Source organism: Mycetomoellerius zeteki, unplaced genomic scaffold, assembly GCF_001594055.1.
Source record: "Mycetomoellerius zeteki isolate Tzet28-1 unplaced genomic scaffold, Tzet1.0 scaffold156, whole genome shotgun sequence".
NCBI classification, from domain to species: domain Eukaryota; kingdom Metazoa; phylum Arthropoda; class Insecta; order Hymenoptera; family Formicidae; genus Mycetomoellerius; species Mycetomoellerius zeteki.
The window spans coordinates 164,259-184,582 of NW_017256511.1; the positions used below are offsets into that span (position 1 = coordinate 164,259).

The following is a 20,324-nucleotide window of genomic DNA, read 5'->3' on the forward strand; positions in this document are numbered from 1 at the left end:
CTTTTTACAATAAGTTATTACCTAAGCTTAAGTCTTAATCTATAAGAAATTGAATCCTTGTAATCGATTATTCTTCTCACATTCGACTGTGATTGGTTAATGTTATGATAATCTTATGATTTAAGACTTAAAACTTAGATAATAGCTTATTATAAAAAACCTATATCGCATAATGCATAATGCATACGAGAACCAATCAATCAAAATTCTTTTCTTCTTTGATAATAGGAGGAAAGGAAGGATTCTGGTTGGTTGATTCGCGTATGCACTGTGCATTTTATATTATACAAAAGTCTGTGTTGTGGTCTTTAAACAATTTTTACGCAGTCTTATTTTTATCAAAAATATAATTCTAAGTTTATATGGTGATAAAAGAGATCATTTTTTTTCATTCAAGAGATTATCTACATATTATAAAAAGCTATATTAAAGAAAGAATTAATACGAATTCAAATAGTCGAACATAGGAATTTTTTTACGCAACAAGATATATTATATAAATATATATAATAGAAATATATTTTTTAAATTTCATAACTATCGGTAATGTAGGTCGCGCGATTTATCACGGTCGATAAGACCGATTACTTGCTTGTCGATGTGGATCTATAAAACGTGCGAAACCCGCATTCTTTAAAACGTTTTATGTCTCGTTTTCGAACATGCGTGTTGTCTGAATTGTGAAATCGAATACAATACAGAAATAATTAAATTTTATTATTGTTGATATATCTGACTTTAATGTTGATAAATAAAAACATATAAGCGAAATAGAATTTATATGTAGTCCATTGCAACGACAAATAATAAGCTTCGATAGTTTACAGATTGATGTTAACACAGATAATGACACTTGCAACATATAATTTACATATACTCGTAAATGTAGATTATTACATTTTACGCGTAAACACCAGGGTTGGGTAAGTTAACTTTTTTTTTAACTAAGTTAAGTTAAAGTTAACAGCCTTGAAAATTTAACTCAATTAAAATACAAGTCCATAATGAAATTAATTGAATTAAAAGTTAAGTTAATAAAAAAAGTAATTGAAAAATTAAAAGTTAAATTTGGTCCGAACGAACAACCAATAAAAAAAGAAAAAATTTGACCATTTTACATAATTTTTTGTATTTTTCTTTTCTCACAGCATATTAAAGAATCTGGTTATTTTTGTTCACAAGTAACGATTATACAATATAAAATTATTAAATTATATATTCGTTATCCTCTCGCATTGTGTCTGAGAATTAATTTAAAAGAAATCAAATTAAAAGTTAATAGTTACTGATAAAATGTAACTAAATTAAGTTAAAAAGAGTCTAAAATATATAATAACCAAGTTAAATAAAAACCAAGTTAAATTAAAATTAATTAACTTTTTTACTTAACTCTTTTATCTTTTTAATTTAGCACTACCCAACCCTGGTAAACACACAAGAATTATGAACGCGATATCGACCAGCTTGACTTTGCCAGTATCGATACAGAAATCTTCTCGGAAATAGTCGGAAATCAGGCTTGCTTCGAAACGGATAATTTGAGACATTCGAGGAGCGCGCTATCAGCACTATTTATGTCATCTATCTTTTTCTTACGTTCAATGGACAATGAAGATAGAATGATACAATAGCGCTAATAGCGTCTCCCGGAATACAGCCTTAGAAATAACGGCGCTGTTAAAAGTGATCGATGCGCACGCATGATCGATAATTCTCATAACCATAATCTAGGGCAATAATTTAGATCTAGAGGATCCTACTGATGATCACGTGTGATCGTACATTTATTTCTTACAACCCATTGTTTACACGAGGATTGCATCAGATTCTATGGTATTGTTGATCAATTGTTAATTCGTTGAAAGTTAAGGATACGCAGTGCGTTTCATCTTTCATTCGATATAAAGTTGCTCGCGATTAAGTTTCGTTCGAAGAACGATCATTGTCGCGATCTCAGACGATCGACCTTGCACAGATTGGCAAGTTTACAGCGATGGGTTAGCAGTCTTGCGTCCTCGTTGTTTGAAAGGCTCTTGATTAATTCTTTGGATAGCTCACGACGAAGTGAAAATGACGTCACAAGAACAAATTCCCTGTAGTCTGCCCGATACACAGAACGCGGATGCTGTATTGACACAATCGCAGGAGGTATCAAGCCAGCAGCAAACGATGGCTGTTTGGGGAAGACTGTGTCCTAGGAGACCATACCTGCGAAGTCTGGGTAAGAGCTTCTTAGATCGCCTCTTGCATTGGTAGAAACTCTGCTTGTAGTGTAGTTTTTCAAAATTAATTCAAATCAGGGCTCTAAAATTTAAAAATTAGGCAAATAATTATAATAAAATTTTCTTATTTTATTTCAGAAATGAAGGATACCTCTTATACCTTAGGACGCGCCCCGAGCTGCGACATTTATTTAACTACAAATGAGTTTAAACACCTGTCTGTGATTAGTAAGATACACTTTCGCATATACAGGGAGCGCGTTGGTAACACGAACGAGATCGTAGTATACTTGGAAGATTTAAGCCACAATGGAACTTATGTTAACCAAGAATTGGTTGGTCATGGAAGACGTGTCATTATCGGAAATAATTCCGAGATAGCTTTAGCCAAGAGTTCCTTCTCATGTACTTATTTTAAATCAAAACTCAACATATAAATTATTGCTTGATGATAAAAAAAATTAATCTAAATTGCAGTTTATATATTCGTGAGTGCAAATGCACACGAGACTGCTTGTGAGTTGCCACTGCAGCTGAAGCAGAGGTATGTAATCGGCCGTAGACTAGGAACTGGTGCTTGTGGTGAAGTGAGGCTGTTATTCAAGAAGGATGGTTCCGAAACATTTGCTATAAAAGTTATACAAAAAAATTATTTTAGCACCGGAACTGGCAACATACTCAATAATCCAGCAAATGTTCGAAACGAAGTTGAAATATTAAGAAAGCTGAAGCATGTAAGTTTAGATAAGATTTGCGGCATCTTCCTTGTATCATTGTGGTTGCCTATGGAGTTTTGAATTTTTGTTTCAGCCTTGTATAATTCCTTTGAAGGATATTTTTGACACGCCCGAAGTTATGTACATTATTCTTGAATTAATGGAGGGTGGTGAGCTTTTTGATCGAATAAGAAGCAGAAAAAAACTGTCCGAATCATGTGCAAAACTGATATTCTATCAAGTTGTACATGCTGTTAATTATCTTCACAGACAGGGAATCACACACAGAGATCTGAAGGTAATTTTCATTGAAAAATTTAGAACATTAGCTGTATGTTTTACATAGTCATGTCAATGTTATATTATTAGATAAAAAAAATTTACAGCCAGAGAATATACTGCTGAAGGACAATTCGGAAAATCCTTTGGTCAAAGTATCAGATTTTGGCATGTCAAAATTCGTAGATGCCCAAACAATGATGAGGACATTCTGTGGGACTCCTATGTATGTTGCTCCAGAGATTTTAGCAACCAATGGACGCAGCTCTTATACAAATCAAGTAAGTATTTAAATTATACAGGGTAAGCCCAAAATTTCGGCGAAATTTTAAGATTTTACAGGAAATTTAATTCTCTAAACAAAATTCTTATAAACATGGACAAAAAACGCTTCCTTAAACAATTGAATCCTAAAAAACTTTAAAATCATTATTTTATACATTTACAAAATCAGGAGAAATAATTCTTTTTAACAAAAAGTACTAAAACAAAAGTTTTAGAAAATTAATTTATCTTTTAAATGAGATCAAAATGATTGTAGTATGTTCTATTTCTATTCATTTCTCAATGAATTGTCTCCAATCGGTTTCAAATATATAAATTAGTGTTTAATGTATAAAAGAAATTACTTACACTTTTATTATTTAATTTTTCACGAAGTTTTACGCTATAATAATATTATCCTTGAATTTCGAGACATCCTATATAATACCATATGTGTGTGTGTATATTGTAACAAGAAATAATCGTGAATATAGATTTTTAATTCTCAGAATCACAGCTTTATCGGAGACTTGATAGAAGGATCGATTGCAGAATGTTTGCACAATGTTTTAAATTTAAATTCTAAAATAAAGAAAAAAATCGGCAAATGATCTTCGATCTTTGTCATAAACAATCTTGGATTTGTTTATTTTTAAAATTTATTCCTGATAAGAGATTTGAATAACTATTAATAATAAATATTTATAATTCTATATAACGAATAAATATTTTTCCTCTTAAATATGCGAAGTTACAGGACCAGGAATCAAACCTGGGTCTTTTTCTTTATAAATAACTGCTCTATCACTGAGTTATCCTATACCTCAAAAGATAATTATGACCGTTTGGATGTACACTGTTAGTACTGAAAATTTATAGTATATGTAACGTGAACTGTAGATTTTCTGTAGAATCAGTGTATATCTGAACACGGCTTATGCATGTGAATCGTTTCTATTTTATTGGAATTCTTTCAGGTCGATGTATGGAGTTTAGGAGTGATATTGTATGTCAGTTTAAGTGGCAGGGTTCCTTTTTCAAATAATAATGTTACTTTAGCGGATCAAATTAAAGGTGGAATGTATGAATTTCGATCGCAATTTGAACTAGTATCACAGGATGCTACAAATCTGGTACGTAATAATGTCTGTATTTATTAACTGTGATTGACATTTAATGGAATATCGTATTGTTCTAGATTAAACGTATGATGACGGTGGATCCGAAGACACGTATAACAGTGCCACGCATCTTATTACATCCGTGGTTACGTGACACAAATATGCGAAGAGAAGTCAACAGACTGATGTCCGGCATTATCTACAATGAAGATAATGACGAGAATTTACCACCTCCGTATATCCATCCGAATAAACGTCCTCGACTTATTTAAAAAAAAAAAAACAGGATATAAAAAATATCTCATTTCGCGAGCAAGAGGTGGAGTGTTTTCTAGTGTTTTCTTGATAGATCTGGCTTTTCGTTAACGTTGTGATACATGTATACGTTACCCACTTAGAATAATTTTTATTTAAAAAGCGGGCATTCAATAGATTTTGATAAATTCGATACATCGAAAAATTATTAAGTTCATAAAGTCAATCTTTTAAATCTATAAGTTTAATAGTACAAACATGGTACAACAAGTAGAAATAATATTCTTTTACTTGATATACTTGATGATTAACTCAGTATTAAAAAATTAAGAAATAGATAATAAGATTTATATATTCTGATAAGATACATATAGAATTCTCTGTACAATATACTCTTATTTTTTGACGTATCTCAATTTGACGAGTACAAGAATTTGTGATATATGACATAAGTAAAACGCACTATAAAGGTTATTGATTAATATTAAGTGCCAATTTATAACTTTATAAACTTTGATTAAAAAATTTAGAATATTTCAAGGATATAGCAATGCTAATAAAAAGAGATCAAGACTGTCGTATGTTTAATGCCAAATGTGCGAAGAAAATGTAGGTTCAATTTATCTTTTACATTTAATTATCGTTACGAGTTTATCATCTCTTGTACAAAATCAACCTTAGTGTTCAATTATACTAAGTTCTTTATTCAAAGTGATGGACCTTATACAATAAAGATGAACCTCTCGCGAACTATATTCTATTTGTTTTATTCCTTTCTGCTTAAATATTGCTGCTCACTTTGGCAGGGATTCGGAAGCGCTGTCTCAATGTCTGGTTTCTCTTTCTTCGTAAGTCCGGCCAGCAAACGTTTTAATTGCGCTATTGCTTTTCCTGGATTCAGACCCTATTGGATACGTAGCAATACCATGTGACGATTAAAATTAAAATCTAGATATATTATCTCTTTTGAGAGAAATAAACTCTTTTTGTATCTCGCCGAAGAGAAAATAGCGGTGAATAATGTCGTTTAAGATTCACCTTTGGACACGTCTTTGTGCAATTGAAGATCGTGTGGCATCGATAAACCGAATAGAAGTCTCGTAATTTTGCCAGTCTTTCTTCGTGTGCCATGTCCCGCGAGTCTATCACCCACCTGTATGCCTAGCGATGTAAGCGAATGGATGTACATGTAAATAATGATGCATCTTCATTTTGTTTGCCGTAGAAAAATGTCAACCTGTTACCTGCAGTAGCACCGCAGGTCCCAGGTACTTATCGCCGAGCCACCAGTAAGGAGGACACGAGAACGTGCAACACGCGCACATTATGCATTCGTACAAGCCATCGAGCTTGCTCCTGTCTCTTGGACTTTGTAAAATTTGCCGCATACCGAGGAAGTCGTCCTCACCCGGTCGTTTTAGATACGGATCGATTTTGTGAAATTGTCCCAGGAACTGTTCCATATCCGGTATTAAATCTCGAATCACATATGCATGCGGTAGAGGATAGATCACCAGTGGCTGAAGAGATTCTTTTACTTTCCTGAAAATTTTAAGCAGTTTCAGTAGCGACGTTAACGTGATTTAAGGGGAGATTTCTTTTGGAAGTAAGTTTTATCGCGATGAGAAGGCTAGAAAAGTAACTATGTAAACGGAAATATACGGCATGTAAAATTAACACCATTTCAAATTCCAGACATTCAGATCTCCAAGTATCCAAAGTGTTCCAAGCATCTAAAACACTAAAATTATCCACATTCCGAAATCCTAAATATCCGGATTAAGCTACCAAAGATACATCAAGTTTTTCAAGGATCAAATTCAAAGAATTCAATATTCCTATCGCCTGATTTACCGACGTTAAAAATTTTATGATTGAACGACGAGTTACGTTATGCAAGCCAAGGTATTCACGCCGTTTATATTCATCCCGCAACATCCACAGATGCCCTCGCGACAGGATTTCCGGAAGGATAATGTCGGATCGTGCTGCGCCTTGATAAACGTCAATACGTCCAGCACCATCGTGCCGCATTTGTTCAGATCCACGCTGAACTGTTGCATGTATGGCTTCACTTTCGGCGTTTCTGGATTCCATCGATACACACGTACAATTTGTAGCCTCGGTCCAACTTCTGCCTCCTACGAGATCAGTTATAAATAATAATTTCGTCTGAAGATAGTGTATATACGTTTGCATAATCTAAGGCTGGTATTCATAGTCAGATCTTATATTCAAGATCGTCTTAAGTACAGTCTTAAGAAGAACTAAGAAAGAACATAGGAATCAAGCGCGGAAGACGTTGCGCAAATAATACGACTATAAAGCGTAAAACTTCTTTATTTTACTAAACGCGCTATTGCCCATGTTCCTTCTTAGTTCTTTTGATTTATGAGGAGTCTTGATTAGTTTGATTTGTTATACGAAACAGTCTTAAGAAATCAAAAACCAATCAGAGAGCCGTATTAACGTCTTAAAACATTACTTAAGACAATCTTGAAATAAGAACAGACTATGAATATCGTCCTTAAGTCCTTCAATTCTTTCAAAAACTTCACGATTGAAGACATTCTTTTCTCATATTGCGATATATTATGCGCGAAAAGAAAACTTGTTCAATATCATAATAATCAAATGTCTCAAGGTTTGTTCTTTACAGAAAAAATTTTATACTTCTCATCTTTTCGTTTTTCTTTCTTTCTAACGTTTGATTGTACATTAATATCAGTTTAAATGTAGAAAGTATAACTACAAAGAACAGATCTTTAGATAATACAAAATAAGGCCGCGACTCTCTAACGATAGCAAAAAGATGCATAGCACATTGCAAGGACTCGTTGCATGTTGGAGACAGGAAGATCCTTGCGTTTTTTCTCAAGTGCGAGATGACTAACTTTCGAAGGCGTTTTACACGCAGCAATGCCCGCGATTTCTGCTGCCACCGCTGTGTCCACCTCGGTTGGAGTTTTCTTGGCCAATGTTGACAATTTCGATTCGCGAATGCGCGCGAGTCCCCGCGACCAGAAGCGGCTCGTGAATACGCTTCTGCTCACGGTAGCATACATGACCCACCCCCTGTCGAATGACCTGCCGTCGCCTCCACGCCCGTACACTATTATCTCGAGGACAATGTCTTCGTGATGTCACGTCGCACTATTTCAATCATTACGTCTCGTCGCGGTCGCATTTATCTCGGACTCGTCAAACGAACAAAATATCATCGAGGACGAACTTCACGAACAGTCTGCGGCGAATTTATGTCAATTTATGTTATCGATATTCACATATAAGACATCTTCGATAGTTCGCTTTAGACGATAGAAGTTGGGCCGAATTTCAGCCTAGAGTTCTGTTTATAATTTTATGTGCCATGTGCTTTACTATTTGTGGTTGTCTTCACAGATTTTTGTACAAGAAATATACATCCATAGACCTCTATACGAAGTCTGTGTTTTTTAATATCTATATTTGTATATTCCAATACTTCAAGTGTTTTTGTGTTACACACGGCACATGAAATAATAAATACTAAAATTATTTTGCTTGTATCAATTTTATTTATCGATTTTATTTATTTATTGATATATTTTTTACAAAACGCAAAGAACGCATTCTTATCATTTGTTTGCAAAATGATGTTTTTAATTCAATTGTTCATTGCACTTTCAAATCCTTGTTAGGAATCGATTTTTGATTTAACAGAATTTAGATTGCATTACGTTGTTTGTCATAATGCAAACAAGTTACAACCATCGCGATAAGAGTGACGCGCTTGACCTTATGGTCATCAAATAATTTCGAAATTATTTCGTTGAGGAATGTTGAAAGGAGTTTCCGTATCGCAATATGACATATGTCCGTTTAGTACAAATTTATAGAATAACGTATCGAAGCTATTGTTTACGCAATTATTTCGAATAATTTCGGAGCGCTGAAAATTATCATATATCTGTCAAACTGTTTAAAATTTAAAAATGACAACAGCATAAAGAAACGAAAATTGTACAAGTATTAGAATTGCAAAACATCTATTTTATCTCTATCGCTAGCGTTTATTTGTATATTACAATATAATAGTGATGTAAACGTCCTCATCGAGACGTGCACGAGATTATTTAAATCGCCTGCTGAAAGGCCATTGGGTCATCGCGCGAGCGATGTTATTATAGATTAACTCCCACAAAGAACGAGAGATAAAGCCGGTCTTTCGTTGCGTAAAACGCGATTGGTGGGTAAGCACACATCGTTAGTCATCGTTGTGTTGCCGTTGCGCCGAGAACGAATCACGTCGACCACCTGTGGCATCCCACATTTCATTCTTAAGCACAATCAACACGTTATTATCTGACGCCTGTAAACAACGAATAATTAACAGCTAATTAACAGTGTTTACGGAGATTACAAATTGGAGCAAGGTGAGCGATGAGGAAGGTTTTATCCTGAAATTATTAAATTTGAAAATTACGAATGTCGTCGATATTTTAATAATTCTGAATAAACCATGCCACTCTCGTGATCATCGTTTTGAAAAAGCACGTTGAAAATTTACAGATGACACAGTGCACGGTCCTTGTAATCGGCAGTGGTGGTAGAGAACATGCCATTTGTTGGAAATTGTCTCAGTCGCCGTGTGTAAGTTAAGAATTAATAATACATAGTAATATAACAATACATAGTAATGGACAGAGATTAATACAGTGTAACACATTCTGTTTGGTGTAGGTAAAAGAGATCTTGGTCGCTCCTGGAAATACCGGCATCAAAGAAGTGGATAAAGTGCAATTAGTTGATTTGAACGTCAAGAATACTAAGGTATACATAATGTCATTCTATAATTTTTTCTTGTATCAGTCATGTGATATTAATTACATCATTTTTTCTGTAGGAAGTTGCCAAATGGAGCAAGAACAATAATGTTGATTTAGTAATAGTAGGACCAGAAGATCCTTTGGCTCAGGGATTAGCAGACGATCTGAAAGACGTGGGAGTGAAATGTTTTGGACCCCAGAAGAAAGCAGCCCAGATTGAAGCCAATAAAGATTGGGCAAAACAATTTATGGACAGAAATCATATTCCTACTGCTAGGTGGCAAGGTTTTACCTCCGCTATGGATGCAAAGAACTTTATCAAAAGGTAAGTATAAGGAGTTTTTTTGTTGAGGAAAACGATATGAAAACTTACATACTTTCCTTTTCATAGTGCTCCCTTTAAGGCACTTGTGGTAAAAGCTTCAGGTTTAGCGGCCGGTAAAGGTGTAGTAGTAGCAAAAGACCAGCAGGAAGCTTGTCATGCGATAGACGAAATGTTAAATGACAAAAAATTTGGAGTTGCTGGTGAGACTGTAGTTGTCGAGGAACTTTTGGAGGGTGAAGAAGTATCTGTACTTGCATTTACAGACGGTAAAAATTATGCTTATATTACCTGAATTATTTTTAATAGAAAAAAAATTCAAAGTTTGACATTTAGGTAAGACTGTGGTACCCATGATGCCTGCACAGGATCATAAAAGAATCTTTAATGGAGATTTTGGCCCAAACACTGGTGGGATGGGAGCATATTGTCCATGTCCATTGTTAAGTGAAACAGAATACGAAGAGGTCAAAATAAATGTTCTTCAGAAAGCTGTCGATGGACTTAGAAAGGAGAACATCCCGTTTGTAGGTTTGTAATTTTCTGTTGACAATGAATGATGTTAAATTATGTATGAGCATGTGTTATTTATATGAAATTTGCAGGGGTACTATATGCTGGTTTAATGCTGACTGAAAATGGTCCCAAAGTCTTGGAGTTTAACTGTAGGTTTGGCGATCCTGAGACTGAAGTAGTATTACCGCTGTTGGCATCGGACCTATTTACAATTATGAAGGTACAATTGATTAAATTTAGGAGACGTTCATACAGAAAACAAAAATTTTATTTCTGCGATATATGATGTGTGTGTGTGATATATTTGATATGATTATTGTATATATATTACAGGCTTGTTGTGACGGAACTTTAAGCTCGTCTCTCGTTTCCTGGCGTGAAAACGTATCCGCTGTGGGTGTGATTTTAGCATCTCACGGTTATCCGGCATCCTCGTCCAAAGGTCAAGTTATAACAGGCATTGATGAAGTGGCACGTAAACGGGATTACTTTGTCTTTCACAGCGGCACGGCTGTTTCATCAGAAGGCGAATTAGTAACTAATGGTAAAAAGCGGCACAGTAAAGGATATATAAACAAATGCCTAAGTATCTAATAATGATATTTTTATAGGCGGAAGAGTTCTCATCACTGTCAGTATCGCGTCAACCTTGGCAATGGCAGCGGCTAGAGCTACCCAAGCTGCTGAATATATATCGTTCGATGGAAAGCAATTTAGAACAGACATCGCGCATAAAGGGATCGCCAGGTGTAATGATTTATTTACAGATCAATAAAGTAATATCTCGCACAAGATTAATAATTAAACGTTTTAGATCTATTTTGCAGAGAGGACAATTAACGTATGAAAGTAGTGGCGTAAGTATCGACGCTGGTGATCATCTCGTATCCGCTATTAAGCCAGCTACTTGCTCCACAAAACGCGCTGGCACTGTGGGTGCCATAGGCGGATTCGGTGGACTTTTTGATGTAAATGCCGCAGGTTACAAAGATCCTATTCTTGTGTCAGGCACTGATGGTGTTGGTACCAAATTGAAGGTGAATATCAAGTTAAAGATTTTCCTGTGCATTCAAAGAAAATTGTTAGAACCAGCCTGTTTCTGAACAATTTTTTTTCTTAGATAGCAATTGAATGTAAGAAGCACGATACGGTGGGCATAGACTTAGTAGCCATGTGCGTGAACGATATCCTCGCACACAATGCGGAGCCACTGTTTTTCCTGGATTACTTCGCCTGTGGCAAGCTCGACGTTGAAGTAGCCACAAAGGTCATAAATGGGATTACTGAAGGTTGCAAGCAAGCAGGATGTTCCTTGGTAAGGTGTTCGTTATATAACTTAAGAATATTTTTGAAGGCTATTAAATGAAAGGATAAATAGCTGTTTTCATGAAATATTTGACAAGTTAAAATAAAAATAGTTTTGGGGCTTCAAGAATAATCAAATATTATTACCTATATTACTTGACAGTTGTTAGTGTACAAATACTATATAATATTGTGCAGCAATTATAAATATTAAATTATAAATATTATAAGGCAATACACATGTAATATATCGCTTTATAAAATATATTTACACACTAATAACTGCGGAAGATTATATAGGTAATTTACTTATATTTTATTTGACGAGGTATGACGTTTCTAGATTGGTGGAGAAACTGCTGAGATGCCAGATATGTATCCTGAGGGAGAATATGATTTAGCGGGCTTTGCAGTAGGTGCAGTCGAAAAAGGCAATTTGCTACCACGCGTAAATGACATTAAGGAAGGTGACGTGATAATCGGTCTTCCATCAAGCGGCGTGCATAGCAATGGCTTCAGCTTAGTGCGAAAAGTTTTGAAACTCGCAGATAAGAAATTTTTAGATATTGCACCTTTCTCAAGGAGTAATCGAACGATTGGTATGAAATGTTTTCTAAATTAAGCTGTTTTTAATAATCAAAATAAGACGGATTACAAGAAAAAATATGAGAATAATGTAATGTCACAGGTGAAGAACTGTTGGAACCAACTAAGATTTATGTAAAAAGTGTTATTCCTGCCTTGCGAACCAATCTGGTAAAGGGATTCGCGCACATCACTGGCGGAGGTCTTACGGAAAATATACCTAGAATTTTACCTGAGAATTTAGGTGTAACGTTAGACGCGAAAAAGTGGAATATTTTGCCAATCTTTAGCTGGTTAGCAGCGATTGGTATGTATATTGCTTACAGTTTTACATGTTTCTATTTCTAAAAGTCGCAAATATATTAAGTAATTTACATAAATGCTAATTGTATAATGCTATTGATGGTTACATAGGTGGAATTAATAAGAACGAGATGCTAAGAACATTTAACTGTGGAATCGGAGCAGTCTTGATATGTTCCGAGAAAGACAAGATTGAAATTTTGGCCAAACTAAAAGACGAAAGCCCTGTGGTTATCGGAAGCGTTAATACACATTGCAGTAATTATTCTTGCTATCAATATAATTAACAAAATTAATTATATTAATTTATACATTGATGTTAATTACATAGATGGACAGGCTAAGGTACATGTAGAGAACTTTGAAAAGGTTTTCGAGCCAGAAATGAAACAACATGTTCCCAACTTGGTTGCAACACTGAGTAAGCCTCTTAAAAGAGTAGGCGTTCTGATATCAGGTAGTGGTACAAATCTCCAGTCGTTAATTAACGCTACTCAAGATCCGTCTCAGCACATTGGGGCGGAAATAGTCTTAGTGATTTCCAATAAGCCTGGCGTTGAAGGATTGAAACGTGCTGAGAGAGCTGGCATTAAGACAGTGGTAATTAATACGTTAATACAAGTTTACATATAGTTACAAATAGAAAGGTAAACGTGGATCTATGTTTTTCCTATAATTTTTACTTGTTTAATTTATAGGTAATTAAACACACTGATTATCCAAGCCGCGAGACCTTCGATGCAGCCATGAATGTAGAACTTCACGCTGCCGGAGTAGAAGTAGTATGCTTGGCTGGCTTTATGCGAATTCTTTCAGAACAATTTGTAAAACATTGGAAAGGAGCTTTGTTAAACATACACCCATCGTTATTGCCATCTTTTAAGGGTGCCAATGCACACAAAGATGTTTTAGCAGCGCGTGTGCGTGTGTCAGGTTGCACCGTGCATTTTGTTGAGGTAAGCAGTCAAAAAATTGATTTTTTTTTTTTGTTAAATTGGGCTAAATAAGAAGATAACATCTTTATTCGATCATTAATGAATCATTATTATCACATTCTTCCTTTTATCAACAAGGTTGATATAGATTCGGGAGCTATCGTTGAACAAGAAGTCGTACCTGTGTTCCCAGACGATACTGAGAAAATTTTGCAAGAACGCGTAAAGACGGCGGAGCATCGAGCTTATCCTCGTGCTTTAAAACATTTGGCGACTGGTCGTATAAAATTGAAAGAAGACGGCACTCTTCATTGGAATTAGAGACCACATGTATATATATATATATACACAATGGGATAAAATATAGAAGTTATATTTTTTGTACTGTTATATCTTAATTTCATTATTTATATATGTACAAATAAGTTTACAATATCATCTTTTCTGCTTAGCTAAGTAATTTTTTTACTAAACAAGTCGCTTATGAGATTAAATAAGTCCTGGGACATACTCACTTTCGAGTTTTCATGACTAGTATCTGAATATTTTTTGATATTTTTAGAAGGTGGTATCGATAACGCTTTCTCGGCGAGCTTATCCAATCTAATATGGAGCATTTGTTTCTGGAGTATAGGAACTAGCAAATTGTATTTATCAATTTTATTATTTATCTGCCTTGTTGTAGTCTTGAATTTTTCCAACTTATCATTCCATATTAATTCATCTTTTGGAGTTAATGGGAGTTTGCTGACATCATTACGTGCTTCTGACAACTTCTTTTTTAACTCCTCAGTCTCTTCCCTGATTTCCTTTGATAATTGTATCCATTCTGGAGTAAAGCCATTGTCTATCAGTATCTGCAATCATGATCAACATAAACAAATTAAATTATGTTCAAATCATTGAAACTAATATCCTATACTTCTATATTTGATGCAATTTACCTGATTCAATTTATGGGTCACAAAATCAACGTAAGGATTCGTAGCGTTTGTAGTCTTCAATGGCTTTCCCATTCCAGGTAAATCGGTGAATTCACCCTTGTTCATTGCCTCTTGAATCAAATCTTCCACCAAACGATCCATGCCGTAACGGGTTTTAATATCCTTAGCTTTTTGTTTATCCATACCAATTAATGTATTACGCTCTTCAGCTTGTAATTTCTTTAATCTGTGTTCCATTACATTGTCAACTGCCTTTTGAGCTCTTTCTATTGTGTGCAGCCTTTGCCTTTTGCTTGGCGTGCCAATTCCCACATTGAAAGTCAAGTAATGACGATGCTGTGGCGCTGTGTGCTGAAAGTCAAGGTAATTAAAACTGAAATAAAAGATAAGAAGCTTATTTTTTTTTAGGTAAACTTCTTACATGTTTCTTTTTTTATGTTAAAGAAAAAAAAGGAGAAAAATGAACTATGAAGTTCAGCTAAAATATGTCAATCAAGTATAACTACCTTAATATCAAACTCTTCCACTTCCAGTGATGCCTCTGCATCTTTCTGAGCATTCCTGATTTTCCGAATCTCTCTATAGGCACTTTCAATCTATGTTGAACAATTATAATATAAAACAGATCTCTACTTTACTTATTTATCTCAAGGAACAGCGTACTGTACCTCGGAAAATCTAATAGCATCGGCTTCTGGTGCTCCACTATCCGGATGAAATCGTTTCGCAAGATGAACAAACGCCAATCTTAGGGTCTCGTCCTCGCAATTTTCTGCAACTCCTAACGTTTCATACAGTTTCTATCAAATATGATTTAAATTATTTCATTAGTACGAATTACATATTAAATAGGGGTTATATGATATTTTCAATGTTATACCTTTGCAGTTTGCTTAGCATTAAATTGGTGCACGAACCTCTTGGACAAGATCAACTCTGCGGATGACACGTGCGGAAAATAAGCTCCCGGCTTGATACACAGCCGATTTAACGACAACATGATCTTTCAACGTTACAAACAATATCACATTGTAATTTCTATACCGCTGCTCATTACATAATTATCGCGAAATTATTTCATTACATATGCAAAATTATCTCGTCTGTCATGACTGTCGTACGCACCGAACGTGATCACAGGAGAGTGAAGAAATCGCGTCAAATTTGAATCCGCGCACGTTGGTTGGTTAAACGTAAACAGTAATTGGCTTTACTTGTCGATTATTGGAGATCAAGATTGTAGTTTCTACACTTATCGCACTTCGCAGTGCTGACGTTCGTTCACGTTCGTTCAGCTCTGCAAATGGGCTGGAATTCGCATCACTGATTGTCAGTTGTCATTCGCATTTAAAATGCCAGCCACGGCAAAATGAGGTTATATCTTGTTTTTATTACGATTATCTGCCTTCTGTGGGATCAAAACGAACGTTTAGTGCTTGCGAACAAAAGTGCCGAGCCTCAGCTGGAGTACAGACCCGATGGTCCACTGGTGATGTGTAAATTCTTGTGAGTATTCAAGTGGACGTTCCCTGATGTTTCAACGAAATAAATGTTGACTGTTTCTTAACGAAATAATACAATGAGTGTTTCTTGTAGACCTAAGGAGTTTGTGGAATGTGAGGACCCGGTTGATCACAAGGGAAATAAAACTGCCAAGGAGGAGACGGGCTTTGGTTGTGTCAAGGTATGACACAGCTGTGGGAGTTTTCCAACAAGGAAATAGCGGGTACTTTCCTGCAACGTACATAGACGACACTATTGCCCGTATTCATAGTCAGGCCTTATATTTAAGGCTTCCTTAAATTTATCTTTAGATGCTCTACGAATTATTTCATTGGCTACTGAGCATCTAAAGATAAATTTAAGGAAGCCTTAAGTACGAGGTCTGACTATGAATACGGACCTATGTAACATAGCGTACAATTTCTTGCTTTCCAACAATAACACAAGTCGACAATTGTACTCAGCTCAAATGCTGTTAACTGCGTTGCTGTTTTATATCATTTCATGAATACTGAATTTTTGCATTTCATTACCATTTATTTTTTTAAGACTGTTAGATTTTAAGATTACATTCGATTATATTCAAAGTATGAAATTTTCTTTATTTTACTTTGGCAACAAAATAAAAAAGTTAGCAATGTTACAGCTATGTTACAGCTACAAATTGACACTGTATTACTGTGTTATACAATATACGATTGTGTTCTAGAAAGCATCCAGTGTAACAATAAATTATTTCATTCTTCTGTAATGTTGACAAACAACAAGGATGTAATGATTTACTGTTATATTATGTCATCCGTGTCTCTTGCTGGAAAGTACTTTCTATTATACTGTGTCTTTGCTGGAAAACACCCTGAGTAATCAAGTTTTTCTGTTCTTTTGGATAATTTATAAAATTTAAATAAGACGAAGAAATTCGTAGAAAATGACAAAAAAATGTTTCCTTTATAACTGCACAGTTGCAGTTGTAAGAAATTTAGATACAAATTATTTACGATTAATAAATTAACAGTTCGGCGGATCTCGTTATGAAGATGTGGAGAAGACTAAGGTATCCTGTACAGTACTGCCAGATATTGAGTGTTTTGGACCAAGGACATTCTTTCGCGAAGGGATACCGTGTATAAAGTACAGTGGCCAATACTTCGCAACAACTCTTCTGTATAGTATTCTGTTGGGTTTTCTGGGTATGGATCGATTTTGTCTCGGACAGACTGGAACAGCAGTAGGCAAACTGTTGACATTAGGTGGCATGGGTGTGTGGTGGATAGTTGACGTTATTTTGTTGGTAACAAATTCTTTGCAACCTGAAGATGGTAGTAATTGGAATCCATATGTATAGCATTTCAAGAAACCAGGGATCATTTTTTGTACATAACTTAATTTATAAATTGTAAGGTAATATGTGATTTTTGCGAGAGCGGTTAACTTATTAGACGAGTCCTTGTTCAATCCCTGACCGCCATCCCCTATCTGTTTTATAAGATTTATTAGAAAATTGAAATTAAGTGAAGAAGTTTAAAAATAAAGTGAATAATTAAATTCCCATTTAGGGAATTTATCTCGTATTTAAATTATAATTATAATTATTTCATATTTAAATATTATAATTATAATTTGTAAATAAACCATTGCAATGCGCAAAAGATTAATTTATGTAAATTATATTGCGAATCCTCTTTAATATAAGAATAAATATGTGTTAATTTGTATAAAAATAAATTATAGGTCATAAGTTTATAAAAAAAGGATTGTGATCAGTTCACACATATAATTGTTTATAATTCGTAATCGTCAGGATGGTACAATTCACTAAGTAATCTGTATACATAAGACGGCGCATTTCCACCTCTGAAAAAGAAAGAATAAAAACATTTTTGCTCGAGATTTTAACATTAATCTGTATGATAATCTTAATAATCTTACATGTTTGAGATGAATAATGTAACAAGTTCAGGTGGAACGTAATCGAACACGGGATTGTATGCGTGTATCAGTTCTAGCAATGGTGCGTTGGCACTATCGATTACGCCATTCATCGGCGAAACGTGACTGTTAAAACCATTCTGTTTGTTCGAGCAACGATAAAGGGGCGCCAGTTTGTAGAGAGGCAGCAAAACCATTACTGGAACAGAATAGTGTTTGGCGGCTTGCGCGACAGTGTGTGCGCCCGAGATCGCCCGAAGTCCACCGTTTGCCATGACTGTGTGAGTGCCGATGATGACTTTGTTGACTCGGGACATCATCGCAAAGATCGCTACATCTGATATCAGTGTGGTCTTGATCTTCGCCTTAGCCAGATTCACAGCCATCTCGTGACCCTGCAATCATTCACAGATTTTTCTCTTTTGCATTCTCCTCTGTTTTACTTCGAATCTATCTCCAAGCCAGGTGTATAATTACGCTTAGGGGCGGTCCACCTTCAGCTACTATAACATCAAAGGCCCTAGTAGCGGCAGCTTTTTTGAAAAATTCCTCTACCAATTTCGACTTGCCGATGGTCATTATAATTTCGTTCGAATGTATATGCTCGGATGCTTGTCGTGTGATGTTTTCTGAGCTGCGAATATATTAAATCTGTTCAAAAGACTATTAAGAAATGTATTTCGAAAGATTGTTATGAAATGATATGAGCCGAAAATTATGTCAAAACATAAGCGTTAAGAAGAAATAGTAAACATTGAAATTGAACCAAAAATTTTCAATAATAATTGCTTTCCATTTGATGATATAAGTCGAAATAAGTGTCGTTCTACTTTTGTTACTAATGGAAAGCATTTATAGAATGCACTTATAGTTGCATTACATCATAGAAATTGCATTATTTTTAGATTTGTTCTTTTTCAGCTGAATTTTGTATGCCATATAGCTTTCCTCGTTTTTTTTTCTTTCTATATTAGAAAGAAAAGAAAGATAAAATACAAGAAGTTCAGCTGAAAAGAACAGATCAAATGATACAAATATGATTATAACTCACCATGTTTCCAATTCGGTTTCAAATTCATTAATGTGTTCAATAAGAGATGTTTTGAGGAAAGGTATCGAAACATTGAAGTCTATCTGCTGGTTATCCTCAGCAGTAAGAATTTTGTGCAAGGACTCCTGGGGATACGTCTCATCTGTCTTACTCTTCAATTCCGAAATATATTCTTCCCTAATGATCTGCAATACCCTTCTTACCATATTTCCGATACATGCTTCAAGAGGAAGTGTTTTAATAATATATTTTCCATTTTGCACGACAATATCCATTAAATCCCTAGAAAATCAAGCTTAGAATTAATAATGTAAGTTGCAAAAGTCAATGGGGAAAGTGTTTTCTATTTTGGCAAAATGAACATGTGCTCCGACATATATTGTCACAACAAATGACACGACAGTTTTAAATAACAATTCATACTTTGCTGTATTCCATTCTATATTATTGATAATTTCCTTAAGCACGGAGATAGTAGCTACCACGATATTGTGAGTGCCTTTAATTTCTCTGCAAAATATGATATATTAATTACATTTCCCTCTTTTCATTTTCTTGGAAGTTGAGTAAAAATTATTTTACCCATAGTGAATGCTGTTTGTCAACTTCAGGACACTTTTATTAACGTCTTTCGAATTCATATCAATCATTTTGCTCGCAAGTATATAATTACATGCACTACAAGTATCTTGCTGAGTATTTCATAAATTCTAGAAACTGCTTTCGTCTATACTAAAGACCCTTTAATCAGAAACTGACCATAAGGTCGGAATCAGACTACGCATTGAAGATTGAGGTTGAAGATTGAAGATTGAAATTTGACCAATAAGGACAAAGAAATTTTAGCTCCTTTCGATTAGTTTCAATTGGTCAAATTTCAATCTTTCAATCTTCAATCTCAATATTCAATGCGTAATCTGATTCCGGCCTAAGGATTTCTCCAAAGCGAGAAATGTATGCACACCGCTATTGGTGGAAGAGTGAGATAGCCTATACTCTTTTCTCGCTTGGAGAAATTTGACGAAATTCTTAGGCCGGAATCAGATTACGCATTGAATATTGAGATTGAAGATTGAAAGATTGAAATTTGACCAATCAAAACAATAGGAGCTAAAATTCCTGTGTCCTCACTGTCAAATTTTAAAGTCTTAAACACAATAGACACAGGCAACAGGGAATAACGAGCAGTCCAATCACAGCTCTGGGATATAATATCGAACTTATACTCCAGAGCTCTGATTGGACGGCTCGTTATTCCCTGTTGCC

General features: G+C 34.9%; 6 protein-coding genes across 7 annotated transcripts; 3 read left to right on the forward strand and 3 right to left on the reverse strand.

Annotated features, from left to right (window-relative positions):
• The first annotated feature begins 1,644 nt into the window (after positions 1 to 1,644).
• Positions 1,645 to 5,019, forward strand: LOC108720919 (serine/threonine-protein kinase Chk2). Its single transcript, XM_018445193.1, has 8 exons — positions 1,645 to 1,833; positions 1,976 to 2,221; positions 2,361 to 2,627; positions 2,700 to 2,956; positions 3,033 to 3,236; positions 3,325 to 3,498; positions 4,459 to 4,614; positions 4,680 to 5,019. The coding sequence occupies exons 2-8, from the start codon at positions 2,071 to 2,073 to the stop codon at positions 4,872 to 4,874; spliced, it is 1,404 nt and encodes a 467-aa protein (XP_018300695.1). The 5' UTR covers positions 1,645 to 1,833; positions 1,976 to 2,070; the 3' UTR covers positions 4,875 to 5,019.
• A 276-nt stretch (positions 5,020 to 5,295) lies between these two features.
• LOC108720924 (succinate dehydrogenase [ubiquinone] iron-sulfur subunit) lies at positions 5,296 to 8,180 on the reverse strand. Its single transcript, XM_018445200.1, has 5 exons — positions 7,752 to 8,180; positions 6,748 to 6,998; positions 6,102 to 6,399; positions 5,896 to 6,018; positions 5,296 to 5,761 (listed from the first exon to the last, which is right to left on the reverse strand). The coding sequence occupies exons 1-5, from the start codon at positions 7,920 to 7,922 to the stop codon at positions 5,624 to 5,626; spliced, it is 981 nt and encodes a 326-aa protein (XP_018300702.1). The 5' UTR covers positions 7,923 to 8,180; the 3' UTR covers positions 5,296 to 5,623.
• Positions 8,181 to 8,199: 19 nt separating this feature from the next.
• Gart (trifunctional purine biosynthetic protein adenosine-3 Gart) lies at positions 8,200 to 13,982 on the forward strand. Of its 2 annotated transcripts, XM_018445190.1 has the most exons (18): positions 8,200 to 8,301; positions 9,027 to 9,272; positions 9,409 to 9,489; positions 9,580 to 9,669; positions 9,743 to 9,990; positions 10,057 to 10,256; positions 10,324 to 10,518; positions 10,593 to 10,723; positions 10,837 to 11,047; positions 11,115 to 11,250; positions 11,318 to 11,540; positions 11,624 to 11,818; positions 12,152 to 12,407; positions 12,497 to 12,700; positions 12,808 to 12,954; positions 13,028 to 13,296; positions 13,395 to 13,652; positions 13,770 to 13,982. In XM_018445190.1, the coding sequence occupies exons 3-18, from the start codon at positions 9,409 to 9,411 to the stop codon at positions 13,950 to 13,952; spliced, it is 3,027 nt and encodes a 1,008-aa protein (XP_018300692.1). In that variant the 5' UTR covers positions 8,200 to 8,301; positions 9,027 to 9,272; the 3' UTR covers positions 13,953 to 13,982. The 2 variants fall into 2 exon arrangements, with proteins under 2 accessions (XP_018300692.1, XP_018300691.1); XM_018445189.1 differs by lacking the exon at positions 8,200 to 8,301 and having other exon boundaries at positions 8,959 to 9,272.
• A 63-nt stretch (positions 13,983 to 14,045) lies between these two features.
• On the reverse strand, positions 14,046 to 15,725 carry LOC108720923 (dnaJ homolog subfamily C member 28). Its single transcript, XM_018445199.1, has 5 exons — positions 15,456 to 15,725; positions 15,244 to 15,375; positions 15,082 to 15,171; positions 14,576 to 14,926; positions 14,046 to 14,488 (listed from the first exon to the last, which is right to left on the reverse strand). Exons 1-5 carry the CDS (start codon positions 15,573 to 15,575, stop codon positions 14,084 to 14,086), a joined length of 1,098 nt encoding a protein of 365 aa, XP_018300701.1. The 5' UTR covers positions 15,576 to 15,725; the 3' UTR covers positions 14,046 to 14,083.
• A 127-nt stretch (positions 15,726 to 15,852) lies between these two features.
• On the forward strand, positions 15,853 to 17,541 carry amrt (TM2 domain-containing protein 2 amaretto). Its single transcript, XM_018445177.1, has 3 exons — positions 15,853 to 16,081; positions 16,172 to 16,259; positions 17,094 to 17,541. Exons 1-3 carry the CDS (start codon positions 15,945 to 15,947, stop codon positions 17,421 to 17,423), a joined length of 555 nt encoding a protein of 184 aa, XP_018300679.1. The 5' UTR covers positions 15,853 to 15,944; the 3' UTR covers positions 17,424 to 17,541.
• Positions 17,542 to 17,837: 296 nt separating this feature from the next.
• On the reverse strand, positions 17,838 to 19,881 carry eIF2Bbeta (eukaryotic translation initiation factor 2B subunit beta). The gene is made up of 6 exons (XM_018445170.1): positions 19,641 to 19,881; positions 19,482 to 19,568; positions 19,059 to 19,340; positions 18,485 to 18,641; positions 18,008 to 18,402; positions 17,838 to 17,932 (listed from the first exon to the last, which is right to left on the reverse strand). The coding sequence occupies exons 1-6, from the start codon at positions 19,706 to 19,708 to the stop codon at positions 17,860 to 17,862; spliced, it is 1,062 nt and encodes a 353-aa protein (XP_018300672.1). The 5' UTR covers positions 19,709 to 19,881; the 3' UTR covers positions 17,838 to 17,859.
• Positions 19,882 to 20,324: the final 443 nt, after the last annotated feature.